The sequence below is a fragment of the Apium graveolens genome, chromosome 5, assembly GCF_009905375.1.
Source record: "Apium graveolens cultivar Ventura chromosome 5, ASM990537v1, whole genome shotgun sequence".
Classification (NCBI taxonomy): Eukaryota; Viridiplantae; Streptophyta; class Magnoliopsida; order Apiales; family Apiaceae; genus Apium; species Apium graveolens.
In genome coordinates, this window is record NC_133651.1 from 225,196,904 (window position 1) to 225,213,347 (window position 16,444).

Here is a 16,444-nt window from a genome sequence, read left to right on the forward strand (position 1 = left end):
AAATATACACCTATAACATTATGATATCGGATCAGTTGTAAGAAAATAAGTACAAAAAAGTACTTAACATACGAAAAACCATTACATACACATTCATCGAATAAAAAAAAAACAAAATCCCGATGAAAATTTTATGATCATTAATACTCTTAATGGAATATGCATGCACTTAAAGGAGAATATAAATTACAAGTATATTCGGGACATTGATAAGGTTTGAAAACATCTTCATCTTCCTTCGACCTTAGTCTTCACGACATTTTTGCTCCGATTTTGCTCCGATTGAGGTATCAGTTTGTCTTTAATTTAGGGTTTTCCAGAGCGATCATAGGGAATTGGGATAATTTTTTTAGAAGGAAATTATATGGTCGATGTGACAATAATAAAAGGGTTATGTGAGTAAAAATTAAGATCTCATCAACCTCTTTTTAATTAAAAAAATCAGAATATATAACATTTATTAGATACTAACTTATAAGTTGTAAATTTGACTTATAAATTGGGTCGAAAAATAATTCTCTCGATAAGTTATTATGAGATTATAAGTAATAAGTAATTTAAAACTCAGTGGCCAAAGTATATGTATGACGCAATTATTCGTAAATATCAAGAGCAATTATCATATTCGAATAAAAACATCTAATACATGAGTGTAGTTTGAGGGATGTGTATGATGAATTTGATTAGAATATTTATGATTGATCAACAAGAAGAGATCGAGAGCCACAAACAACAATGACCGGAACAAACAACAAAGATACACAATTAACATGCATGCATGTGCACTAGTCAAGTCTGGGTTTGACAGAGATGAAACATTCCTACTTCCATCTTCTTCATTTTTAGATTTTAGTCCTTGCCCTCCCATCCCTTGTATTATCCATCTTTCAACCCCTGCTTTTATTATTATTATAGGTACTGGTCAGGCTTATGGACCCTTTTCTTTGACAAACATACACAAATTTATATAATTACCAGATATCAACATCCCCCACGAACGGAACAAAGCGCTGTCCCTGCACATGTACACCTGCTCATATATCCGGCCTCTAATTTACTTATATGTTTATAAGTATTTATTGATGATTATTTGTTGATCTGTCTTTTAAGTTAAATTTATAATTTATAAGTTGGTAAATTAATTGTTATTAAGATATATTTTTTCTTAATTTATTTTATATTTTTGCTTTTTTATTAACTTTAGTTTTAAAATATATATATATTAAAATGTTTTCATGATATAAAATTCACGAATTAAAATATTTATTTTAAAAATTATTTATTTTAGTTCATCTAAATAAAAAAATTCTTACTTATAAATAAATTTATTCAAACACTTATATTACTTATAAGTATTCGTTTAATTAGTTCTTATTTATAAATCGTATATTCATTTTGAGTAATAAATTACTTATTTTAAAATTTATCAAACCGGCACATTATATAAACTCGACATGCTACATACTTGTTTACGTAGTTCAGATTGTTATGATGATGAGTTTAACTTGATGCAGTCTGTGACTAATTCTCGTAAACAACAACATTTTTTTGCATTTTTATTTAGGAAGTAGGTTCGAATATAAATTGGATCATGTTCGGAAACTGATAAATTTACGACTTCCGATCAGTTGAGATATATCAGAAGATATGTACTATAATGGATAATTGTGTAATAGTTTCCTACATTGTGTCCATTCTTCTCAAAGTACTGTCTAATTTAAAATATTCAGAAAAGTATTCAATATGTAAACTAAATATCAACTCTAATTTGAAAATTAGCAAAAAAAATACTCTAATTTGAACGAAAAACATTTTTTTTAAGATTATATAAAAATGACAAAAATCGATAAAAGGATGTTAGAAACTTAGAATTGGATTCGAGCTTTACTCAATGCTCATGCAGCCTTTAGCTAGCTAAATGCTTTTAATTAAGTTTTAATATCGTTGTATTTTCTTCTCTTAAACATGGTCAATCATGACCACCACTATCAGTGAAACATTTGGAAAAGCATAACGATATTTGCAATGCCAAGTATGACTTTTGCTTTGAACATCCCCATCTAAACTCCGTCCAAGGACAAATACTAATGTTTGACTTTGTGACCTCTAATTTAAGAGATTGAAGAATCGTATCTAGTTATAATAAAAAAATTGTGTGTTTCAGTAAAAGATTTCTTCTTTATCAACTTAAAGTAAGTGCTAAAGAATCCAATTTAGAGAGATGCTTGCTTTCATCTAGAAATACAATCATTCACTACATTTCACTTTTTTCGATCAGCCTCGTATAAAAAAGTCTTCATTACTTATAAAATAAACAAACGCATATAATCTTTCCATTATATTCCTAGAATCTCAGCATGCAGCTGCACAATAACAGTACTTGTGGCAGCAGCACTAACTAGACCAGCTTGTAAAAACTACAGAAACATATATATTCTTCTGGTAATTATAGATTATAACCATGATTTCTTGGCACGATCTTTACACTGTCTTGACCGCGGTTTTTCCTCTTTACGTGGCCATGATTTTGGCCTACGGTTCGGTCCGGTGGTGGAAAATTTTCTCACCGGACCAGTGTTCCGGCATAAACCGCTTCGTCGCGATTTTTGCAGTCCCTCTTTTGTCCTTCCACTTCATTTCCACCAACAATCCATATGAAATGAATTTTCGGTTCATTGCAGCTGACACGTTACAAAAAATTATTATGCTTGTTGTTTTAGGCCTCTGGGCCAAGTTCAGCAAGAAAGGAAAATTGGATTGGATGATTACGATTTTCTCTCTTTCGACACTTCCAAATACACTTGTCATGGGAATTCCTCTCTTGATTGCCATGTACGGTGACTACTCAGGTAGTTTAATGGTTCAAGTTGTAGTATTGCAATGCATAATTTGGTATACACTCCTACTCTTTTTGTTCGAATATCGAGGCGCTAAGATGCTGATAATGGAACAGTTTCCGGAAACTGCTGCTTCAATTGTCTCATTTAAGGTTGATTCAGATGTTGTTTCATTGGACGGTCATGATTTTCTGGAGACTGATGCAGAAATTGGAAATGATGGGAAGCTTCATGTAACGGTGAGAAAATCGAATACTTCTCGAAGATGTTTAGGTTTAGGTTCGATTTCTGGAGTGACACCAAGGCCTTCTAATCTTACTGGAGCTGAGATTTATAGCTTGAGCTCTACTCCTAGAGGTTCGAATTTTAACCTCAATGATTTTTATTCGATGATGGGATTTCCAGGCGGTAGGCTTTCGAATTTTGGCCCGGCTGAAGTGTACTCAGTCCAATCTTCTCGAGGTCCAACTCCGAGGCCATCGAATTTTGAAGAGAATTGTACTCTGCCAATAACTGCTCCCAGGTTAGGGTTTTACCCTGCACAGCAAGCGCCTACTTACCCTGCTCCAAATCCAGATATTGCCTCAACTGGTAACAACAAATTTGCGAAACCTCATGTGATGCCACTGCCACAAGAACAAAAACAGATATTGTCCCAGAGAAGCAATGATGAAAAGGAACTACACATGTTTGTGTGGAGCTCAAGTGCGTCGCCTGTTTCTGAAGGCGGCGCCATCCACGTATATGGCAGTGATGGGACTGCTCAACAATCTGGACGGTCAGATAACGGTGCCAAAGAAATGAAGTTGTTGGCTGCTGATCATTCACAAAATTGGGAATTCAAAGGTACTAATATGTTTTTCTTCACTATTTTTTACTACTTGTTTTTTTTATCATTATTAGTCCCAATAGTATAGAAAGAACATGTTCGCGTGTTAGGAGTTTGTTAACTTATTGATTGTCTCTGCTCTTGATATCATATCTGAAACTACTCCAGAACCTGAGGAGTTTATTACTGATACTACGAGCTTCAACGGTGGTAGTAAAGGTGGTAGTAACATGGGAGTATCAAGATTGGGGTCAAGCTCTAGTTCGGCCCTCCATTCTAAAGTCCCTACAGACCATGATACTGGCACCGGTAAAATTATGCCTCCGACAAGCGTTATGACCCGTTTAATATTGATTATGGTGTGGCGTAAGCTTATACGAAACCCGAATACTTACTCCAGCCTCATTGGTCTAATTTGGGCTCTGGTCTCCTACAGGTAATCAGTCAATCACAAAGTAACACCACACTCTTATAAATCATGTTAGTGATATGATTTTATTGAAAATTAAAGTTTCATAAAGTGTTATTGCATATTTTTTATGATGAAGTTTGTACTTATATAATGGTTCGATTTGATTAAATTATAGGTGGGATGTTACAATGCCAAAGATAGTAGACAAGTCCATCTCTATATTATCTGATGCCGGTCTTGGAATGGCTATGTTTAGCTTAGGTGAGGAATCTGTTTATTAGTAACTACTGCATCCATATCAACGGACTGTATACGTATACTATTTGCATATATTTTAAGGTTTCCATAAAGTATAGTTTCATAATATTTTTTTGTAATTTTTTATTTAAAGTTTAAACATAAAACTTTTATTTAGAAAAAAAATATTTTTTAAAAAAATTATAGAATTACACTTTAAACGAGTATTGAAAAGCGTGTCAAAAAGTAATGTATAGAATTGAATGAGACATGGGGAGTAACTAATTATGCTTGATGTCTTGGTCATCCTGCAAATGCTCCAATTTCAAGTGTAAAGGGGTCAGGGGACCAGTGTTCATGCAGTTTTGATAAGTGGGGATCACATAGTTGGATATGTCGTTCATTCTAAGCCGAAAGATTAGAAGTACTCGGATATGTTTACATTTGTGTCTTACGAATTTTACTTTTTCTTTCGATATTTTTTAAAGGTTTGTTCATGGCCCTTCAACCCAAGATAATTGCTTGCGGTAAATCAGTCGCCACCATTGCTATGGCAGTAAGGTTTCTTGTTGGCCCAGTGGTGATGACAGCAGCTTCTATCGCTGTTGGCCTTCGCGGTACTCTGCTTCATGTTGCAATTGTGCAGGTGATGAAACAACTTAAGTTCTCTAATTTAAACCCAAATTATATGAAATGACTTGTCATTATTTTAGTGAACATATGTTTATGAATTCTTCATATATATGTCTTTAAATTTGACAGGCAGCACTTCCACAAGGGATTGTCCCGTTCGTGTTTGCGAAAGAATACAATGTTTATCCGGCCATACTTAGCACAGCGTAAGTGCTGAATCTGCATTTCGAATTCGACCTCAGAAACTAATTACTTTTTGTGGAATTATTTTAATATCGAACTCATTATTTTCTTTGAATGTTTCAGGGTTATCTTCGGAATGTTAATAGCATTACCAATCACTCTTGTATACTACATTATCCTTGGTTTGTGATGAGATGAGTTACATAATCTCCGGGCATCAATATGAAATTATGCGCGACCTCAACAAGACGAAGTTTAGGTTGAAAAGTTTGGAAGGGGAAATGATCATTGCACAAGGTTGAAAAAAAAGGAAGAGGTGGTACTCTTAAGAGACAGAGGTTTCGTGGCATTTCGGGGTTTAGGTAGTCTTAGTTTGACATGAGTAAAAACCCTGGTATATATGAGGATCATTAGTATTTAGTAGTAATATGATATATATATAAAAGGTAGATGTTGAAGCTTGGAGATAGTTAGTTTGTGGAAGCTTGTTAAATTAGTGGCACCAAGGCCAGAAGGGAGTCGGATGAACAATGAGATGAGTTTACTGACGACATCAGTTCCAGCAATTTATTACTAAATTTTACTTGCGTAAAAGCTACAGCAAATTTAAATCTATTTTCTGATATTTGGAATTATTGTTAAAATTATAGTGTCGTGAGACAAAATTTAATACAAAAAATGCGGTTGAGAAAATTACTGTAACAAAAATCAAGAGGCTTGTTTAGTAATATTCATAATCGATTTTCTGGTTTAAAACATTACAAGATGTTTTTCCATACACTCCGTCTTTTAATATGCATCTATTTTGATGTAAAATAGAAAAAGAGCAACAATTTTCGTGAGATTTAATGATGAATTGTTTCCCATAAAATTAGATTTTTAAAAAGACAAATTATTCAGGGCCAACTTGACTGAAATAAATCAGCAGCAATGAAACACTGCAGTTGCCGTAATGAAACATTGTTATAGGTGAGAGTTACCGCAATGGAATATTACGACTTCTATATTTCGTACAACAATGACCGTTGATAAGTTCACTTTTAAAAATATAGTATGATATGTTCTCTCCTAAAACAGTTTTTAGGATAAAAATGTATTATAGACGGACATATTTTTAATTTTATAAATAATTTTTTGACAGATTTATGCAATGCCAACACACCCGCATTCCATGATGTGAACTTTTGTGATTAAAAGCCATATCATTGTTCCCTTATATGATGATGTAAACTCTAATGATTAAAAGCCTGTCTCATTGTTCACTCCTAACTACTCGACGCGTCAAAAATTTATCGACCGTATATTAATATATCCATTCAATTTCGGGATAAAAAAATTTATTATCATACAACGATGACATAAATTTAGTGGACATTTGGATGATTGTGTGAATGAGAATTGGATATGAAAATGGAAGATATAAGAATATAATTGAATGAGAATGAGAATTAAATAAAAATTTAAGGGGGTTATAAATTTATGGTCGGTTTGATTCACCTAAAAAAAAATGAAGTCCCACTATACATCATTATTAATTCAAACATTATTACATGAATTTAAAATTTCATTTCATTAACCATACACATTAACTATCAACCAACCAAATAAGTCCCGATTGAGCGGTGTTCGTGTGAAATTCACTTCGCAGGAGTACAAATTATTGAAAAAGTGGAACCAGCTGTAGGCTTTGTAGTGGGAAAATAAATCAGGCAGCAAAGCTTTTGTGCAAATACAAGTAACATGTCATGTCATTTCTCTTCTAGTTAGAAATCTTCACAGACACTACGACTTGTTTCTACTATAGGGGGAACAGTTTTCCAACTTACTACAAACGAGTAGTATAATAATGTTTTAAAAGAGTAGTTAATTATTACAATATCAACTTAATTTTTTAAAAGAGTAGCTAAGTATTACTTAATCTTAAACTTACATGAATTTTAAAAGAATAGCAAGTTATTTTTTGTTAGTTATTAAATTTTTATTTGATATGTTGATTTAATATCTACTTAATTATAAAGTATTAGTTACTTTGTACTTAATTATAGCAAACTAATATTAATAACACATCAAATTTTAAAAATAATAGCGTATATCATTTTTGAAAAAAATAATAATAGTTTAATGGGTGTATATAAATTAGAATCTGAGTACACTAATTATGAATACCAACGATATACCGATGATCGTACAATTTGAGAATCCATACTAATGAAATGTGGCGTAGATTATAAATTAAATGATAAACTGAGAATTAATTGAAATTATTTATAAGGAGTAATCAGATTTTAAAGACAAAATCGTAAAAATAAACGAGAGTTTGCGAAAAGTTAAATATTTTTAGAATAATATATTAAATATGTTAGAAAATGGTAAAGTTCAAAATACTAATCAGATATGTTCTTAAAATTGTCGCAAACTAACAAATGAATATTGTTCCTTTGCATAAGAACGTAAACTTTCGTATTTGGATTTAAAACATGTTCTTAGTGTAATTTATAAAGAAATGAAAAAAAAATTGACTATTTGTATAAATGTTGTTTTAGTTTTAGTTGACAAGTGAGTTGTGAATTCTCTTGACATACTCATGGTACTTGAATGTAAACTCAGAGATTGTGAGTGTGAAAATTTGTGAACGGATTATTTCTGGACTATTTTATCATGTTAGTAATATTGCGACAATTCATCATAGCGTAAGTGGGGTAATAATCTATTCAATAACAGTCAAGTCTTCTCGAGAGCTTGACGACTCAGCTTTTTCTCGAATTCAGATAGAACTATGTAGAGTTAAGTGATAACCTATTTTCTCGTTTTAATATGGTTGCTGATTATAACTCGTTTCGACCTTTTTGATTATTTTGTTGTTTGATTTTATTTGTATGATCTTCTTATTTTGCGTTATATAAATATTTTATTGTTACGCATTTAGTTAATATTCCCAATAAAATTTATCTTCGTAATAAAAAAATTTGAGCAAAGGACAACAATGTAAGCATTTTATAAACGAAAGGTTATAATTATGTTGAACTAGACTCATAGTCATAGCTAGTAAAGTTCCGGTTCACAAATACGTGGACAAAACATGTAAGGTCCACGGTCACATCGTATATGGACACCCATACTCCGTTCATGTGGTACTAGCTAGTAGCTAGGTCTAATAAAACACAGACACTGGATTATTATAACACACACTATACAGGAAGAGACACGGCTCATAAGGTATAGCTATTAGCTGGGTAATGTGAAATTTGTGTTTGTTTTTGCATAATGAAAACATTATTGCCGGAAAGCATTGCAACTACAGGGTGTGTAGGGACTTGATACTGAATCTTCTGTTCTGCCTATAAAATTTATTAGACGTTTTATTCTTAATATATGAATATTTGTAGTCTTAGTTTTAAAGGATTATAGAGTTAATTTTAAAAAATTGAAATTAACTTATAGGTAAATCATAGTACATAAACAGATCATTATCGTATTAAATAATCAAATTTTAAGTTTGAAAATATGTCTCGTATCATTTTAATATAAAAATAAATTCAAATATACATAAAATTAATTTTTTTTTTAAAATACTGAAAATTGAATTCCTTGTATATAAAGAATCTATAATAACTTAGAACACGCGCGATGCACAATTTTTTTCTAATGTCATATAATTATTTAAATATAATTTGAATTAAAATTTTTAAAATGCGAAATTTGTTTGTTCAGATTTTTTATATGATATGATACTAATTATACATAGACACACACACATATATATATTTGATCTTTTTATTTAGAGATATTTAAATCGTAAAAGAATAATATTATTAATTGAAACATATATATATATATATATATTGACTCAATCCAACTAATTTATTTAGTTTGATTTTAATATTGTTTAATGTCGGACAAATAGTATACTTTTGTTTAACCCAGATGAATGGAATATATATTTTTTGTTTTAGCTAGTCGACTTTTTTTATTTAAATTATGTTTTACCGTGGATCAGTTTTATAATTTTTTTATCACGGATGAATATTATATTTTGCTTTGTTTTATGCTGACTATATTATACCGATCGAAAAATTTCTGGTACAATAATATTTTTTTAGAAAAAATTATAGTATTTATTATTTTGTTTTAGCCGGAAATCCATTATACCGACCAAATCCAACTAATTATACTTAATTTGATTTTAAATTTATTTTAAACTCGACCAACAATATAATTTGGTTTTAGTCATGAAGAATTGTATATATTATTTTGTCTTATTTCAAGTTCATTACACCGACGAATTAATTATGCATGTTTAGGTTTTGAAAAATGTAGCATAAATAACTTAGATTCAAAAGTAATCACTTGTATAATATAAAACTAAGTACATACCGACTGGCCGACTATCAATTTTTTAATGTTTGGGTGTGCAATGTACGAATGTTATTTTAACAAATATTTATTAATTTGAAATAGTTAAAAAAGAGTCAAATTTGTTCAAACAAATAAAAATATTATCGAATTTCGTTTGATTTTATTTCGGCTCTAACTTGAGTTCTATAAATCAGATTTTAACGATTTCATAGTTCAAGCGAGGCTCACAAAATAATATTTAATTTAGAGATGGTTTAAAAAAAATTCGAAGACATGTTATTCAAAAATTTAAGAAAAATAATTTTAAATTTTGAATTATTATTTTATTCAATTTATGATTCCTACTTCTTTTTAGTTTAACTCATTGAAAAGTTGATATTCTATTCAATTTAGAATACCTACCTACGGTTGGTTATGGAATATTGCCTTATTTTGTATTCAACGGCTATGATAAATTTGTTTAAAGATTTAACGGTCCTTATGAAATTGATAGTACATGGACCGTGAATACCAAAAATTTGGATAAAATTCCCTATATGCATATCAATTTTTTTAGATAGGTTAGATGTAACTCCCCCAAATCCAGGGTCAGATGATTTGATCGTCATACTGGAATCTAAATCCAAAACAAATTATTTAATCATAAACAATTACCAGCAGTTGAAATATAGTATCAACGACCCCAAACTAAACCAAGATCATTTTAGATTATAGTTCTGGAAACAAGATTTCCAAATCCAACTATTTATATATAAAAAATAATCCATATGATTTCTATTGAACAAAGGACACATAGAAAAATAATCCATATGATTTCTCTCGTTGGCGGCTTCACTATCACGACGGATGAAAGATCGCCAACTTACTGAACCAAGATAACCTTGTTCTTATTGATTATAATTTGTTTGTACATATTCACAGCTACTCTGCGTTATCATTTGAACCTGCACATTCTCTTCATCATCGGAAGAGTTTTTATCAAAAGCAACTCTATTTATCTTTTTTTCAAGTACCTCATGTTAACAGAGGAATTTGGTTAACAGAGATTTGAGGTTCGCGGTCGGAATCAGGATCTGGTGCGGTGATCGGTGATCGGAAAAATCACCGGAGTGCGTTGATTTTTGCTTAAGAAATGGCTGAGATTGTTGGGGTTTATGTTTGCCTTCTCATAGCTCTCAAACACGTGCGCCTCAAAATGTGCCTACGTACCTCCTTTTATAGAGGATCAAGCCATACTTAGTTCCTTGGGAATAAGAAACCTAGATGGACTTGGCTTCTCATTCCCTGGCCCAATAGGAGTTGTCGAACCAACTTCCTATTATAACTCGAACATTTATTTACTTTAAGAGTGTCCAACGATGCGGCCTAGTCACAAAGACCCAAGGCTCGTTTAAAACTCCGGGACTTCACGGACAAGGAAATTCCCCGGCCGAAGGATATCCTCATCCGCTATCGCTACTTCCGTCGATCATAACCGCAAGTATAGCCATGACTTACCACAAATGTCAAAGCGCATCCTTGCCCCCCGATGAGGATAACCCACCAAACTACATGAAGCGTAGAAGTGCAAAGTGCAAGATAAACCCAAATTCTCCCTTCGAGGACAACCTGACGAATACGGAGACAGGGCTCTTAAAGCACACACTAGATGTTTACGACCATTCCCCTATGAGGATAACCCGTAATACTACAGAACGACGCTTTCGACATGTTTTTCGGGATGAATGGCTCCCGAAGGGCCCTTTTCCGTCACGGGGCACGCCCTGTGTAGGGTTGGAGCCTTTCGAAGTGCTCCCTCGTGCCTAGGCCGTGCCTTAAGCATGGAGAGGCCCTCCGGGGACTCCTCTTGTGCGATTCTTATGCTTTGTTAACTTCTCAATTTAGTTGTGCGAGCAACCTCCTCGTTAATCATCCCTTGTCACTGTGCTTGTGTTGCAGATCGGCCACCCCATGCGGCCATATAACACGAGGCGCACCCTATAAGGGTCCGAGGATATTTTTCCGGAGCCCGGGTCGTTCTTCATTTCTTGATCGCTTCGCTCCTTCTCCCTTGACTTTGATATCATCTTCTATAGGCTCCTTATCAATACTTGCTCGTCGTCATCGTCTTCCCTTATAGCGACCGTCGTGGTACCGTCATCGTAGCGGTCGTCGCACACTTCCTCCACCATGGTTGTCGTAATCCTCCATCGTAATGATCATCGTAGACCTTCATATATAACTTCATCAATTGTCGTCGTAACTTCTCATCGTCAATTGTAGTCATAAGCGACTCCCATATAGGGAGCGTCGTAGAAGGAGCGCCCTGTGATCGTCGTAAGCGTCCCCCGTAAAGGGCATCTCCGGAGCTCGTCCATCCTCTTACTCGGCTGACGCGATTTTCTGGTATAACACCTCATATTTTAAAATAAAAGGTGCAAGAAATGAAAGTTTAAAAAATGAAACATGTTGAAATCAAGAATTAGATAGTATAGGCAGGTGACGATTAGTTAAATATACATCTATTATGTTCCGTTTTGAATCTACTAATTATAGTATAAGTTTTATTTTGGTATAAAAAAATATTTTTAATTTCAAATAATAATAATTATTATATCTATTTTAGCATCATCATTGACTTACTCCTAGGTGCACCTGCATCATAGTTTTGAGAGCTGTTTAGCTAGCGTGGTAAAATAACATTCGTATTAAACAAAATTGGAACGAGATGGATATATCTAATACATTTGAATTGACATTAATATATGGAGAAAGTTGTGATTTTGATTAATCTAGGGAGAAATAGATACATTGGGCTTGGGCCCAGTACAATAATGGCAATTTGGGACCATGTAAAGAGTTACGTGGGGGACTTATCTGCTCCATTTTTTCATATTCTTTTTCTTTCTTTTGGTCCTATTTTCATATTCTTTTTCTAGTTATATTAGTATTGGGTAGCAATGTTTCCTTAGACCGTTCCTATGAATTAAAATTGATGTTTAATTTCCGAAAATCTTTGCATCTACTTGAATCCAAATTAGGAAATAAAAAAAATGAATACTTATTTTGATTTTCATATAAACCTTTGATCAAGATCACATCGACATGATATTGAGATGGACCATTTGGTTAGCTAGCGGATCAATCAACTGGACAACCACAAATTGGTGGCCGCGAAATCAAGTCCGTGTTTATTAGATCAGCAGGTGGGTCCAGCCCCAGGAAGAAGCCTGTATGAATATATTCTCATTTTTGGGAATATTATTCTTGTCAGAATTTTGCGGTAATAGCAAAGGTTCATAAAAATATTTTATGAAAAATCTACATTTTCAAAGCCGTTTCTGAAACCGTCTCGAATGACGAGTTGTTATTGTGTTATTCGATATTTACTTATAAATAAAATGGATACTTAGTATATTAATATGAATCATAAGAATAAAAAGATTACAACTATCATTTTGAAAAAGTTTTTGAATTATTTTTGTATATGTTTGACTATTAGGGAATGACAAGTCCTTTTAAAATAATTTTATAATACCCCTGAATTTACTTGCCCTTTTTCTATTGCTACCCCTCAATCCACTTCTCCAGGCACTGCAATCAGTTCTCCAATTTTTGGTTGGATTAATAAGATTCTACTCCTTTAGAAATAAAAAAACAACTACTTGGTTTTTGAATTAAAGATAGTTTTCGAGTGAAAGATAAAAATATCAGGCCTGGACGTGATTTGGTGCAAAGGTCACTGGCAGACTATTTCAGGTCCATTAGAGCAGTATTTTGCGTTCCTTAAAGTATTAATATCCACCAAAGGACTTTTGGTGGATACTTTGTTACGGTTGTATCTGCTGGCTTGACGATACTCAGCGGCGGAGCTACATGTGGAACTATAACCCTCACTAGGATTAAAATAAATTTACTCTTAATTTTTTTAGCCCCCGCTAGAACTGAAAAATCTTATATAATTATTTATATTTCATATTGTAATTTTTCTATCTTTTTATGTGTATATAATTCGTACAAATTTTAAATTTTCTTTTAATAATTTATTGAGTCTCCCATTAAATATCTAAACATTAAAATAAAAATTAGAAATTTTATACAATATATTTAAATCTTATTTTTTTTACATTTTGACATGTATATATATATACTATTATATTAAAACGAAATATTAAAAATTAGGTTGTTGGTCACTTAATCTGAAACCGTCAGATTAAATTGATGAGAACGGTTCGATATAATTTAAAAAAATATTATTGAAGTGATATAAGATCGAATAATACAAACAACATATTATTAAAATTATAATTTATAATAAATATTGATAAAAACGACCGGTATCGCACGAGTTATATATTAGTATATATATATATATATATATATATATATATATATATCGCATATCACATATTAATTTTGACTTTATAATGTCTTATTTTTTCATCTTAACAACACTAAAAATATACTAAAACATTTTAATTTTATATTACCAAAAACTTTTACCTTATAAATTCACTATTATGAAAAGTATTTTCTACTCTTTTAAAAAGTTGCTATATTTTGTGGTAAATTTAATTTTTTTTAACAATTTTAGTGTATAAATATTTCAACCTGCAATTTTTTTTTAATAATTTTTAGTTTAGCCCCCAGCTGAATTTTTCTAGCTCCCCTACTCACGATACTTTCTGTTTCATGAAAATATTGCATTACACGAAGAAATAAATGTAATGTCGCCCAGGGGAGAATAGATTGAACAGTTTCTGAGTGAAGAGGATCATTTTATGGGCCATCATATATATAACGCGCAAATAAATTATGAACCTTCATTAAACATTAATAACCTAATGTAAACTTTATCATTTAAAGATGAAGAGAAGTCTACATATAATACGGGCTGAAATCCTAGTTATAATCAAGGATGTGGAGACTACATCCATGAAAGGATACAAATTATCATCATCTGTCACTTGCATGGAATCTCAGATGTACATGCTTCACCATTCTTCTGATCATAATCATCTTCAAATGCAAATCTAGTGCACAACTTCACTTTATTATACAGTGTGAGCAAAAGTGGATAAAAAAGAAAAGAAAAACAAGGAGAATTTGCGACCCAATCACAACCGTCCGTGTCGCAGTAGAAGTTGATGAAGACTGATCAATGTCACGATTAGTAGGCCTCTTGCTGTAATATGGATACCAAGGCACTACAGAGTCAGGAGATGGTAGAGCTACACTGCTGACACGATCAGGCGGCGTAGGGGAATTCGGTACTAAACCCTCTGGTGCTGGTGGAGGGTAGACAGAACCACCTGCGGGTAGCGGTGGTGATAGGGCTCCTACACTTTCGGACCCTGTTGGCGGTGAAGGATTGCAGGGGTAGGGACACTCTGTTTCTGATGACGATGTTTTCGGAAAATGTCCGAAATTTATGAGGACCAAGAAGGCCAGGAGTATGCGCTGGTTGAGTTGTGAAGACATGAGTGTTTGAGAAAGGAGTAGAAGTGAAAATGGAGTGAAGTGATATCAGTACAGAGAGAAGTTAAAAGATGATGTTTTTGTGGCTGAATGAAGTGTCTGCTAGAAGAACAAATGAGTGGAGTTTGATCAGAAAAAAGGAGCCTAGCTAGCTAACACTTTCGGCTTATTTAGAAAATGGCATTTCTTTTTTTACATTTCAAAATGATGGATGAATTTTCCAAGTAATACAGCTCTATAATATTGGATAAAGACTAAAGCATGTTGGATGGGGAATGCATTTGCTTGATCTAGAAAATTCAGAATCATAAAAAGAGTGAACCAATAATGCTGCGCCATACCACCATTCAGAATATGCCTACACATCAGGATGCAGGCTGGAATGGAAATGGTGGCTAGCAGCTATTAGAACTGCTACTTTTTACTACTCACTTAGTCCCGTTCATTTTTATACACTTTCTTTTTTAGAATATGTCATTCAATTCTATGCATTTCAAAACTTATCAAAAATAGTAAAAATTTTATAATATAAAAATTAAATACACACACTATTTTTTTCCACTACACTAACTTTATATATTTAATATTGATTAACCCCACCACTTTACCCATTTTTCTTATTTTTTCTTAATACATTCTACTTTTTTTTACACTACAAGAAAACAAGGCTAAATACAACCGCACAAATACAACCCACATCAAATTCAACCGTTTTCGGTTGAAATTAAGGGCGCGGCTAAATACAACCGCATGCGGTCGTATTTAAATACGGTCGTATTTACGCGGTCGAATTTAGTACTAATTACAACCGAATGAATACAACCGTATATATATACAACCGTATACGGTTGAGTTTAGGCGTGCTCCTAAATTCAACCGCATTCAGTCGAATTTAGCCTTACTAATTACAACCGAATAAATACAACCGTATTTATATACAACCGTATACGGTTGAGTTTAGACGTGCTCCTAAATTCAACCGTATTCGGTCGAATTTAGCCTTGCCAAAAAATGGAGGGAATTTTCCCGCCAACGAATTTTGTACTAAATTCAACCGATTCAGTCAAATTATTTTTAAAAATGCCGGAAAATTTCTGGGAAAAAATATATAATAAATTTACACGAAATTTATATTTTAGTTCTTGCGAAAAAAATTATTATGGTAGTTAAATATTTATCGTTCAATTAATAATTATAGTTTGAGTTTCAATTTATTTTGTATTTATTTTAAATTATAATCCAACCATACGGATATGAAAATTGTCAAAAAAAAAAGTTTACGAAAAAATGTAAGTAATTTTAATATTTAAATTTTAACTATTTTGACATCCGTACGGTTTGATCATTCATTAATATTTTTAAAATATCGAAACATCAATATGAGATTAAAAACTAGTTAGAAGTACTGGTCAAACTACTCTCTGACTCTTAAAAAGGCAAACCAAATATATTTATTTTTTTCTAAAATTTTTGTCATATAACAAAAATATACAGATATTG

At 32.3% G+C, this 16,444-nt stretch overlaps 1 protein-coding gene across 1 annotated transcript; it reads left to right on the forward strand.

Moving 5' to 3' along the window:
* Positions 1–2,188: 2,188 nt before the first annotated feature.
* On the forward strand, positions 2,189–5,754 carry LOC141724888 (auxin efflux carrier component 3-like). Its single transcript, XM_074527183.1, has 6 exons — positions 2,189–3,683; positions 3,835–4,102; positions 4,254–4,339; positions 4,804–4,961; positions 5,078–5,154; positions 5,255–5,754. Exons 1-6 carry the CDS (start codon positions 2,462–2,464, stop codon positions 5,319–5,321), a joined length of 1,878 nt encoding a protein of 625 aa, XP_074383284.1. The 5' UTR covers positions 2,189–2,461; the 3' UTR covers positions 5,322–5,754.
* Positions 5,755–16,444: the final 10,690 nt, after the last annotated feature.